Source organism: Schistosoma haematobium, chromosome 2 (assembly GCF_000699445.3).
Source record: "Schistosoma haematobium chromosome 2, whole genome shotgun sequence".
Classification (NCBI taxonomy): Eukaryota; Metazoa; Platyhelminthes; class Trematoda; order Strigeidida; family Schistosomatidae; genus Schistosoma; species Schistosoma haematobium.
Genome location: NC_067197.1, coordinates 27,484,894 through 27,498,522, shown reverse-complemented (window position 1 = coordinate 27,498,522; position 13,629 = coordinate 27,484,894). Strand labels below are relative to the sequence as shown.

Here is a 13,629-nt window from a genome sequence, read left to right as displayed (position 1 = left end):
ACTAGATCATGGATGGATTGAAGTTGGACATTAACATTTGCGTGCGATACTGAAGGCCCTGGGTTTGAGTCCTACATGCGAGACCGTGGATGTGCACCGCTGAGTCCCATACTAGGGTGAAACGGCTGTCCAGTTCTTCCAGGTTTTCAATGGTGGTATAGCTTTTATATATATTTATGTAGACCTCAAGATCTTTGCTCTTATTTCAATGACGAGAGTAAGAGTACATATATATGATAAATTCTTTAAATTAATATTCTCCAATACTATGCTTTGTATACCAACTCATGTTGTAAAACCAATCTTTATCTTCATGTAGTATGATTTCCTGGTGACCTGTATCAGTACTAAATTCAGGTCATCATTCTAATCAATACTATCATAATAACAAAATAAAACATTTCCCAAGTTATATTTTTCTTATTCCTATTTGACATAACATAAAATATAGTTAAAATGTTTAGTGATTCAACTTAATTCAACATTATACAAGTAATATGTAACATTTAAGCTTGATTAGGTCAGATGGAAATATTCGCTCGATAGAAAAATACTTTTGTCATGAATGGGCATTAGGTAGGGACCCATTCTGAACCAGGTAGCTGTAATCACTGCTATAGCTACCATTTAGTGTAAAAGATATAACATACCATGAGTTGAATAAAATTGGAATCATAGGCTTCACGATTAATATCCATTAGTCTAAATGTACAATTATCACAAAGAAACTCGAAACATTTGAGTTTTAACCTATCCAGGTGGTGAGTTCATATCTTTAAGGAACCCGCAGACTAGTGCAGACCAGTTGTCTGATTTACCTAGGTTCTTCTATAGATCCTAGTTTGTGAAGAGAACTATCCACAAACTAAATTCGTATTGGTTATATATAGTTTTCAGAAAAATTGAAGACGATAGTGCTATCAAAGCATAGATTGAACACATATTCTGAAAGGTTTGATCGTTCGCAATCCGTAGTCACATTCATTTTTATATTATTTTGTTTAACATCTGTATTGTAACAGCCGATGTTTTAAAATCATAGTAAACCGAGTTTTTTCTCATTTTATGCCGTGAGTTATGTTTTATGATTGCATACTATCTTGATTAAGAGTAATCATTTAATGATTATTAGCTGTGAAGTACACAACACATTTTATCAATATAATTTTAGCTAAATCGAATTCCATAGTACTTTATAGTCTAGTCTTAATTGAGAATTTTCAGATGGATTTACTTGCTCATACGGTAATCATAACTCACTTCTTTTCACTTCAAGCGCCCAACTCATCATTTACTTGATGAATTAGTTTAAAGAACTCCTGATGTGAACTATGAAGGTGAATTTTTATTTCCTTTTTTAAAAATGAAACATGAAATTCCTTTGCTAGCCATATGTCAAATATTTATTTACAATACTTGTGGTCTAGATACAATATCAAGGTAATCCACCCAGAACAAACGTAATCCAGAATTGATTGATCAAAATTCAGTTCTTAACATCAACAATGAGAAGATTTAAATCTTTACAAATGAATTAGTTTTAATTAGCTAATTGAAATGATTCATATATATATATATATATATATATATATATATATATATATATATATAATACTAATTAAATATATTTAATGCTGAGAATCTATCTATTTTAAAGTTGTTTACAGGATAAGCATATAACGTTCATTACAGATTTTAACGATTTTAACAGTCTTTGATTTCAAATGATTGATTGACTGAATACTAAATAGTTGTCAAAGCAACATTTCATTATATTGTTCATATCAATATTTAGGCATGAATAAAATAAAAGTTTTAATTTATGCCATCTATACATAAGTTTCTCATAATCTTAAATCATACAGTTATATACAGAAATACTAGATATAGTTCTTATATATACTTACTTACTTATGCCTGTTACTCCTAATCCAGCATAGGCCGACGACCAGCATTCTCCAACCCACTCTGTCCTGGGCCTTCTTTTCTAGTTCCATCCAATTCTTGTTCATTTTTCTCATTTCTATCTCCATTTCCCGGCGTAATGTGTTCTTTAGTCTTCCTCTTTTCCTTTGGCCTTGAGGATTCCATATGAGGGCTTGTCTTGTGACACAGTTGGGTGATTTCCTCAATATGTGTCCTACCCACTCCCAGCACTTCTTTCTGATTTTCTCCTCCGCTGGGATCTGGTTTGTTCTCTCCCATAGTAGGTTGTTGCTAATAGTGTCCAGGCAAACGGATCCGAAGTATTTTGCGTAGACAACTGTTAATAAACACTTGTATCTTCTGGATGATGGCTTTCGTAGTTCTCCAGGTTTCCGCCCCATAATTCTAATCTATACTTAAGGTATTATCAACTTTTCGCTGAATATTCATTTGCTTATTTTATCCTGTCCTATTTAACTAAGCTTTACTAATGTTTAAAACGTGATGTTATTTTTAGTTTCTACAAATAAAACGTTAATATTAATGAAATACTTCCATATTCTTGATCACTTAGTTACTAAAATGATTATTTATAAAAGATGTTTCAATTGCAATAGTAGCCTTGATGTTCGAACTAATATATTTTTTAATATTTTTTTGCTTTACATAATCAATACCACTGACAAAACACCAGGTAGTTTATTTTAACTTCCAAACGACTATTTTTAGTAATTGATCAAAAAAACAACGACAAGAAACCCTTTCAGTAATAAATATATGATCCATCGACAATTTTATGAGTTTACTACTCAAACGAGCAATAATGAGAGCTATAAATTTACAAATATTTATAAGCAGCTAATTATTAACTGATTAGATTTCATTTTATTAATAAATATAAATACAATAAATAAGTATATAGTCATGATAGGTAGTCAACTGGAAATAACTACAAATGAACCCTATGAGTATTGTATACAGAACTAAATTTTTGAGGTATGTACACAAAGCCTAGGATCTGGGATACTACTCATTTAGGTGAAAGTTTAGTTTGTAATTAGTAACTTACTCACCGCCCACTTTTGCAATGTTTAATATGTCAGTTAATAAATAATCAAAAGATCAATCTCCAGTAGCAACTCAAGATGGAATAGTTTTTTAGATCTTATTAATATACATATAATGTTCTAGATGATCGCATCCTGTTAATGAAACTATATATAAACTTGATTACAATGTCGCTTAAATTCCCGAAAACTATAAATTAATTTTTAATGCGATTGAACATCAGTTGTAAACTTAATTAAAAGCACAAAGCATTTTATCAATTGATTCGTCCTTGTTATTGAACTCTTAGCAGTGAATTATGAGTCTTGATGAGTGTTTTTATACTGCGATGAGTTTGTGTTAATCACAATATGAATATAATGATTCATATGAAATTAACATAGACACAAATACTACAAAAAGTAGCCAAGCCCAGAATCTGATAGGTTGATGTTTAGTTAACAGTATTTGGATACCTGTGTACCGGTCTCACCACATTATGAGAATATTATATATACTATTCATCGGGCAATAATATGTTAAGGCGGAAATCATACTTCTATTCAATGTCTATTAATAGATTTTGTTTTTTTTTAAAACAAAAGTAATCGGTTGTTTCATTAAAACATATTCACTCAATATATTGAAAAGCAATACAAAAAGGCTCTTTTTCTCAAGAATGAAAACCAGTACAATCTAAGAAGATGAATAAAAAAAACTTTGAAATGAACAAATAAAGACAATGAGCAGTTCATTCATTACACGGCATTTCGTACAGATATATAAAAACATATATAAATGTTTACCGTTGTCATGGCTACATTTATTTACATTCATTTCAGTATTAGTTTATAGGTGGATTTAAGAATGTATTTTTTCTAGAAAAAAAAACAAACAAACAACTAAATTGATGGTACAGATATAAAGCTTAGTTATTTTGTTTTGCTTATATTTTTCTGCCATTGATAAGAATCAAATACTATACATTTCAAGTATATATTCATTTGTTCGATTTCTATTCAGGCATATTCATATTTACATAAAAACATAATCAGTTATGAAGTAATTGGGAAAAGCTCATAAATATAGCTGGTAAAATGATATGTAATTTCATTAAAATAGTTGTAATAATCCTTTAGTTACTTAAATGATCAAAAAACAATATTCAGAATAGATTTGGAGAGTCAACTCTAATGAACTAGGCAAATACGACATTGTTCACCATTGTTTGATCAACTAATTGTAAATATTTTACACCCAGAGTAGGTCAATCCAGGTTCAAATGACTCAATAATAACATTTCAGACTGTGGAGCTAGGTAAAGCAAGTCCATATCCCATATGTAATCTCAGTTCCCTCGAGATTGCAAACTTATCATGCTAACTTAAACCATCTATCAAGAAAATTAGGTCCAGGGTTTTATGCTAACTACTTTTAATTACTTATTCACGACCGTGACATAAAAAGTTAATCTAATTTTGATTTATGAAGTTACGTGTCATTTATCAGAAAGTTAAATTGTGATATTGATTAACTTCTGCTCACCGCTACACTTAAGTTTCGTTTACTTGCATAGTCGATTATATATTTACACAAACAGGTTAAAAACTAGGAAATATATAATCAAATCAAAGAATATTTTGTTAACGGGAAATGTAAGCTTCTTCTTGAAGGTTCTTGATGCTGTCCAGCCGAGAAATAAAATAATATAGTATGCGGGATAGTAGTTTCTTCCCCATGACAAAGGTAGTCATTTTTTAGTCGTCCTAAACTTTTTATTGACGTCAAAATCTTGTCATTCAGGTAGATGCTTATGGCTTTGCTGTGTTCTTGATAATTTTTGCCAAGCGAACACTCTATTCAATTTCTGAGCCACGTGTAATAACCCCAGACTTAATGTACACGTCAACTTGAACACAAGTGAAAAGATGTGAAGTTTGTTGGTCCGGATTTATTTGACTGATAAAATAAATCAAAATGGAATGGGATTACACTGCGTTTTAAATGATATATTTACAACTAAGTTAACTGTCAGATTTGTATAGATTGAACTGAGTTGTATTTAATAATAATAATAATTCAATACCTTACTGTGTGGACACACAGTTACAGTATCATACCATTAAGTATTTATAATCCTTATTAAGATGCGAATACATGCCACATACAACCGGAATGAAATCAACTTCTTATATCATTTCACTGATTGAACTATCACTCTGCCTATCAATTCTTTCAGCCTGACTGTTTAATTGTAGAACTTTCAGTGTCTGGTTCATGTAGAATTTGCATATTTCGTTTTCCCAATAGCAAAAATTCAGTAAGACCATATTGTTTCGTTTCCGACTGGGTGATTTATCAACCAATAGTTCCATATTTTAAAAGATTTCTCACAATTTATTGATCACTGGGTGGTGATCAATGTCATAAGTGTCAGGTCGTTCTTAGTGCAGATCTGATGCTATCGACCAAGATGCAATTTGTTGAGATAAGATGGTATTTGAAGGTAGTCAACAGGAAACCCTGGGCCCGAGTTTCGTGTTATTTGGTACACGTCAGCAAGATGTACCCGTAATCTTGAGGGAGCCGATGCTCCTTGACGGATTTGATCCCGCGTCATCAAGCTTTTTGTATTATTTCTAACAATCTAATTTTATCTCTGATTAGCCAAAGAATTACGAAAGCTGATGTGTCGTTTTTATGATTATTTGAATACTCCATGTCTTCTAATTCACCTGACTTTATTTTCAATTTAATACGGAACAATATCTTTATTATTAAACCAAAAAATCTCCAACTTCTTTCTACTTTTTTTTTCTCCCATAGATTCCTGTTTTCTGCTCGCTAATGCACGTATATTAGACTTTCCGATTGTATATGTTAGTAATGGATTTACAAATCTGACTGAATTTGGTCGTATTGAAGTAATGCAAAAACCTGGTCTATGTCCATTTCTTCACGGACCACAAACAGATAAATCGATTATAACGACACTAGAAAATGCATTTAAAGAACAAAAATCCGAACATGTTGAAGTAATTTTATACAAAAAGAATTGTAAGTCTATACAAAACAGTATGTGCATTATAATTGAATGTAAAAAAAACAAAAGTAAATTCTGCTTGGCTTATATACTTCGGTTAAAGCAATATGTAATGTCCTGTTAATACCTATTTACATAAACATGGAGATAAGAACTTTGAATTTTATGAGAGACTATTCATGAAATACACTGAGTCCCACAAATTTATGATTAGTTAAACCCTTCAGTTAATTATTTTCCTTAATATAAATGTAGTGTAAATGAGAATAATTTAGACCAAGACATTTTATTCTACTGGTTAATTTTTAAAGCTGGCTAATTATCATATCAGACCAAGTTCTGTAACGTACGAATACAGTATATATATATATAACTCATTTCAAGGTAGTTTTAATTTACTAACTGATACCAAGCAACAAAATGTTACAAATCAGATAGCTTGATACTAATAGTTCTTTATTATCTGATGCGTTTTCAAAATACCTCAACTGTGAAAACTCATCATATCACTGGAGATTAAAGCAGGATCTTTCAATTTTGCATGAAATATACTATCCAATCACTGAGTCAACACAAATTGGTCCATATCTTCAATATTATTTGATTTGTGTAATATAAACTCCTTAGTCTAATCCCACTGAAGCAATAGCATGCCAGTTGTTTTTTATTTCAATAATTTTTAAAAAATCATTTATAAAGATCAGAAGGGGTTTTTGATGGATATGATAGTGATTTTAATAATTGAGGTTATTAGTCAATTGAAACTAGACCATCATGGAAAACCTGGAAGCACTGGACGGCCGTTTCATTCTATAGCGCGACTCCTCAGCAGTGCATTTATAAATATATGTTAAATGCATTTTAGTCTACAATAACATACGACAGGTAAATTTGAAATGCTATATGGTATCATACCATTAATTAAACACTGTTAAGTTTTGTTAAGTAAGGGGAAACTTCTTAAATCAAATTTACTGACATTAATCACTGTCGTTTAATTCGAACAATCAACTTCTTTTTGGTGAACACATAGTGGTATGTACCTGACTGATCACATGTTATCTAAGTTTAATAACACGTTTGCGGCCCATAAATATAATATGTCAGATAATTTATATTTGAGTATTATTTATACTAAAAAATAGTTCTTTAATTCATGTAAGATCTCGTGATTTAGGACTTTCAGCAACCTGAAACAAAGGATGAATAGTACTTAATGAACTTCTATGGCTTTTATAATGGATCAAACAAACTATTCTTACTTTCTTAAATGATTAGAATAATTAAATCATATAGTGAGGCCTTAGCATCAACTTATTGAGCATTAATTGTATCACACTTTTTCAAAGAATAAATGAAGCAAATATGATCAAAATAAATAGAGATAATATGCAATAATTATTTCACAAAACACATATATAAATTAATTTTATTTGTTGTCATTTTTACTATTCTTCAAGTGACTCCATTATGCATTTTGGTTGAAATAATTCCAATTCGTAATGACGAAGATTTGGTGGTGTTATTTCTAATTACATTCAGAGATTTAACGGCATTTCGTCAACCATTGAAAGAAGAATCTGCTCAAACATCAGCATTAGGAGCATTTGCAGCTGGAAGTGATGCCGGAAGTAGTAAGTTTAGTAGTATCATGTTTAATTACACAATTTTATCAGTTTGAAGAAGCTATCGAACTTAGTAAGAAAATGTTTCATACGGCTGTAGCTAGACATTAACCAATCATAAAATTTTATTTGTGTCACTGATAAAGTTCATGTGTAAAATGTGGTAGCTAAGCCAAGTTCTCACAATAGAATGTGATATTTTTGGATAAATGAGGATCATTTTAGATGGCTATTAACCTTACTAAGTAACGTATGCCATAGTAATGGGAAATTGATCGCCTATTCTAAATAATTTCATCACATATTTCATACAACCAGATCTTCGTCTGAACATCGAAGAATTCTTCGAGCTTTAAGATCACAATCGTTTGTTCTAAAAATATTTTAAGGATCAAAAACTACACTATCGTTAAAGATCGATCATTTTGATATGTGTCCGTATTTTTTATATCCAGGACCCAGAATTTCCGATAAATTGACAGAAGCAACAAAGACGTAATCAACGTGATCGTTTATGATGAAAACTTGTTAGCTCATCCATATACGGTTCTGCAAAAGGCAGTTGTTGGAACTCAATAAACCAACAGTTTCGTAAACTATAATCTTATCTGAAAAGAGCAATGGTAATAATCATTATATGTATATTTATATTTGTTCTGGAAATAACTACAGAATTCCTGTCAATTTACATGTACGATCAGGTTGATTTAGACAACAATGTTACACGTAAGGGGATAAGATATAAGGTTAAATAGTTTTAAATAAGATTCACTAGTCGTTTTGAGTGGACATTGTTCACCAGGATTACAACGATGTGAGGTAGAAGTTAGAGACCATTAATTCTTCCTGTTTATGCATAAAAAGGGTTATTTTCGGTGCCATTACAAAGTAATTATAGTCATCTACAAGTTGAGAAAAAACTGAGGGCAAAAGACACAACGACAGCAACAAAAATTACTGTAATAGTTTGATTGTTAGACTAGCGTTAAGTTGCTTTACGATCTATTGATTCGGATTAATTTTGTTTAAATTAATTAAATTAATCAAGGATGATTAGGGTTTAAAATAGCTAAGAATAGGTAAGATTAATAAGTAAGTTCGGTATAGAAGAATGATTCGACATTTAATATCCTTCTAATTTTACTAATGGAATAACAAGTATTCGTAGGTGCAAGTAATATTAGAGCAGTTTCACAGTATATGTAGCCGTAAATGTAGTGAACAACTGATGGTGGCAATTTTATTTCACAAATAGATTGTGCTTAATTAATACAGTTTCAAAAATCTATTTGCTATGTGATTCCTAAAAAGAGTAGTATTATAATGAAACATTTTGACTGTCTCCATAGAGTTACGAGTAATGCCACTAGGTGTTTCTGCATATTGGATTGGAACATCGGATACTATTATTATTTTAAAGAAAAAGGTTAAATTTGTTTCGAATCTTCGCCTTCACAAAGATGTAAGTTCAAGGTCAATGCATATGTATCTGTAGTTAAGGTACAACCATTCCCAGGAATGCGAATTGTGAATCGCCGTTCAGTAAGTTACGAATGAAGTTAATCCTTTATGAGAAAGTCATTTAGAATAAAAGTGTAATGTTCTAGAAATGGTCGACCAGATACTTTATGCATTTAAGTGCGTGAGCCCTTATTCTGATGGTTACGTAGTATACCACCCATGAGTCGTTGAGACCTAGAAGTTTGTATCGAAACCTGTTCTGTGAACGACGATTTGTGATAGTTTTAAGTTTAACATTCTACTAAACCTAGAATACACCCTACTAATTTTTGGTTAATTCAAAATTCAGCGATTCGTCTGTACCTAGCAGTGCCAAGCTCCAGCTTCCATTTCGAGCACATGACAACCTTATTAAGTTACATAGTTACACAGTTTTAAATATGCTTTAATTTTGTAGGTAGATAATAAATATACTGCTTTAATATCAGCTGCATACAGAAAAGATTTGTCCTTACCAAAACAATTCCAGGCATCATTTTTATAAGTTTAAAGGAGCAAGGTGCGAATACATTACCTTATATTACCTCAATTGTAATCGGAATATCATCTGAAAAGTAGGGCTTCATTTTAACTGTTTGATTCCTGTGACTGAAAACAGAATTAGGTCAGGCAAATAGGCAGTGTCTAGTTCTGTAAGATATGAGTTTGAATATAAGAAGCCGATGATTAACCATGCCAGAAGCTTTTGAAACCTTGAGGCATAGCTCTAAAACAACATTCATCAGGCTACTTTGCATACAGATTATATGCAAGTCAATCAGACATATCATAGAAGATCTAGTTTTAGGTAAGTCATGTTGCAAGCTAATGGTTAGCTTTTCAATAAATAGATAGTTAAAAATTTTGTTACAAACAACTTTTTCAATTACCCTAAAAACAAGTGGATAATATTTATGCAGAGATAATTTTTGAAGTAGGTCATATCCCGTCTACTCCATGACTGCTTGAGATCTCAAGGGAGGTCATAGTTTTATTAATTTTGAGATAAAAGAAAGAATATATATAGTAGTGTAAGTGGTTCTCGAACATATGTTATTTGGCAGATTATTATTGTACAAGAAAATACTCCTGAAAAGGTTTGCGATGGTTTCTGAGTCATTTATAAATGTGCTATTATACAAAATGAAGGGGATGTCAGGATAATGTGATGAACTTACACATTTTTTATAAAGAAGAATTAAGTTTGGACACTTGAGCTACTATTAAATGATGGGAACTCCTTTTTAATAGGTTTTGGCTTCTATGTTTCTTTAATTTAATCAGAAATTATAGCTATCTGAGCAACTGCCATCAAATAGTTTAGCTTGAATTAATATTTAAACAAGCGCCTTAACTAATCATTATATTTTACTCGTATAAATAATTTGTTACACTTAATATTCCTGCTTGTTTTGAGAGGTGCGAAAAATATAAGCACAAGCTAGTGATTTGACAAAATATAACTAGTGCTTCTACGAGATTACTGAACAAGAAGAAGTCATTCCGGTCTGACCATCACGAGTGTGTATGTAGTAAGCCACAGTCTACATGTTTGTATCCCTTATATTGATTAGTTTTTTCTATGTAAACGCTATCACATGAGCAAACAGTAACGGGAAGATCGCCGAAAACTATTATATGGTGACTGCTGTCAAATCCTTAGTTCACTTTTACAGATAGTGCAATATCATCTCTACAGAAAACTAAGTGTTGGACGTTACTATGTCCTGTTATAGTATGCACCTGCTATGACCAGAAGTGGATGTCAGTTATTGCTAAGGTTCATCAGAAGACTGACCACTACCAGTAGCCTAGTTTATTCCAGTATAGCTTAAGTTTTTTTTAAAATGACTCGCTTTGAAATTCAGGGCTGAACCGTTTATAAATCCATTGATAATAATATCATTCAAACTAATCGAAGCGTCTGATATTCATTATACACAACTTAGAAGTAAACTATGATTCAGGATATTACACGATATTCTGATTGATACAGGTAAACTTCTAAAAACATTGTTTTCTACTCTATTGATTTTAAAGCATTCCGGTACATATATTAGACAAGTACCCTTCCTGTTACTGATATATTCTGAATATTTACTTCGAAATCAGAAAATGACGAAGAGCAATATGATTTAGTGATAAGTATGAAAGATAATTTATTTAGTATGGCTATGATTCTTAAGATTAAAACTTATTTAAAAGTGAGCTCGTTATTGAAACATCTGCTAGTTGACATTGATGTCTGACAAATAATTTAATTAAAATATAACTTGGAGTGCTTACATTTAATTGGTTCCCAATAAATTAATCAGAATAACGGTATCCATTAGTTTTTGTGACACTATCCATTACACGAGTTGAACAAATAGTGCATCGAAGTACATACTATTGTCAGAGAAGGGTTTTTGTGGATATTGTAGTAATTTCAGTGGTTGAGATCATGAGTGTAATGAAGCTAGACCACGATGAAAAGCTTGGAAGCACTGCACGGTCGTTCCGTCCGATTGTGGGACCCCTCAGCAGTGCGCATCCACGACCTCGCCTTGCTGGATTCGAACCCATGATCTATCAGTCTCGCGCGCGAGCGCTTAACCAACTAGACCACTGAGCCGGCATCCAACGGTGCTAATGTTTAACTTCAACCAATCCACGAAGTTGAGCGACACATCCACCAATGTCTTCAGGGAGTTGCTATCTCGCGAGGCGAGCCCGTGGATGCGCACTGCCGAGGAGTCCCACAACAGGACGAAACGGCCGTCCAGTGCTTCTAGATTTTCCATAGTGGTCTAGCTTCAATTCACTCATGATCTCAGCCATTGAAAATACTGTTGTACTAAAACTTAAAAAAAGGATATTATGTATCGTTTGAGATCCTGTCTTTACTGTCATAAACATATTCACATGAAAATTAATTACTACTCTCTAGTAGTTATTGTTTTCTGTCTTTTGCATCAAACCAATTATGTCTGTTTTAACATGTTATTTTGAGAGATAACAAATATTCATAACTGTCTTTCTCGTACAGTATCTCGTAATAAAATATGATAAGGTTATATTATGAAATATTTTGTAAATAAATATTGAAATGCTGAGTTATGTGTTGTGGTAACAGGTCTGTGTTTATTTTATCCAAAAGCTGGTTTTTTTGAAGAAATCCAAAATGTTTACATCATAAATAAGACTAAATGTCTTGCGATCGTTTATCGATCAACTACCTTGAGCTATATTTGAGTATTTCTACTGAATAATAGTCTCATATCATAGCTAATCCTGATGAAATAATTCAGTTTTTACAAAATGCTGTACTGTATATTTTAAAATTAAATAAACTGAAAAAATAAACAACTTTGGAGGTGAGTAGAATATTGATTAGTTAATACCTTGAACAATATGCCTATGAAGACAGTCTATGGTTGGTTTTTAAAAGATGAATGAAAATATTAATGAATAGTATTTCGGTGTATGCTAGTGCTTATCAACGCGGAATTTCAATGACTCTGAGAGAAATTTTACTTTTTAAAAGGTTTATGTATCACAGACGTCAGTATTAAACGATACATAATTACACTGACTCATGTCTAAGATAGATTATACATGAATTCTTACATGTATGATTTAATAGTTGAATTCATGATTCGATTTAAGCTAGACCACCATGGAAAACCTGGGAGCACTTGAGGGCTGTTTCGTCCTCGGCAGTGAACATCCACAACCCCGGACGTCAGATCCGGATACAGGAATTTGGGTCTCGCGCACGACTGCTTAACCTGTAAACCACTGATCTGGAATCCAGCGGTGTTAATGTATAGCTCCCACCAATCCATGATATTGCACGACTGTTCACCATTGTCTTCGGTTAGTAACTGCCTCACAACAAGAGTCTCGTGTGCGGGATCGTGGATACGCACTGCTAAAGAGTCTCATACTAGGGCAAAACGCCCGTCCACTTCTTCCACGTTTTCCATGTGTGTCTAGCTTAAATCGACTAATGGATCCAACTACTAAGTCAATACAATCTCCAAAAACCCCACATGTATGATTGACAAACATCTCAGTTTTGACTGTTTTATCTAACAAATGTTTTCTTATAATGAAGTTATACAATACTGTGTCAACTTTTAGGTTTAAAACGACTTAACAAATAATTCATAGGATGATACATCACACAGTATATAACATAAATTATAGTGGTGAAAACAAATATGTTATGTCATTGTGTAAAAGAAACAATAAATACTGCACAAATACAGATTGATGTGATATGTTTACGAGTTGCAATTCGAAATGTGTTAATAAATATCACTTTGACGCGTTTCATTTTGGTCCTAAAAAATTAGTTATCAATTAGTGATACACTATAACATGAATTCATTTTGAGCTTACAGATATTAAGATAAATATGGGCAAGATCAGCACTGATTGTTTGAATTAATGTATGTACTAAAATGACTTGAAATTCATCTGTTGTCTTCTAAGAAGTACTTA

The 13,629-nt window shown here is 31.9% G+C and overlaps 1 protein-coding gene across 1 annotated transcript in view; it reads left to right on the top strand.

Moving 5' to 3' along the window:
* Window positions 1-13,629, top strand: part of KCNH5 (Potassium voltage-gated channel sub H member 5) — a 96,107-nt gene that overhangs the window by 56,314 nt on the left and 26,164 nt on the right. Inside the window, exons 2-3 of the mRNA XM_051214781.1 lie at window positions 5,800-6,030; window positions 7,477-7,650. Coding sequence (XP_051067965.1) covers window positions 5,800-6,030; window positions 7,477-7,650 — 405 coding nt within the window. The remainder of the gene's footprint in view (window positions 1-5,799; window positions 6,031-7,476; window positions 7,651-13,629) is intronic.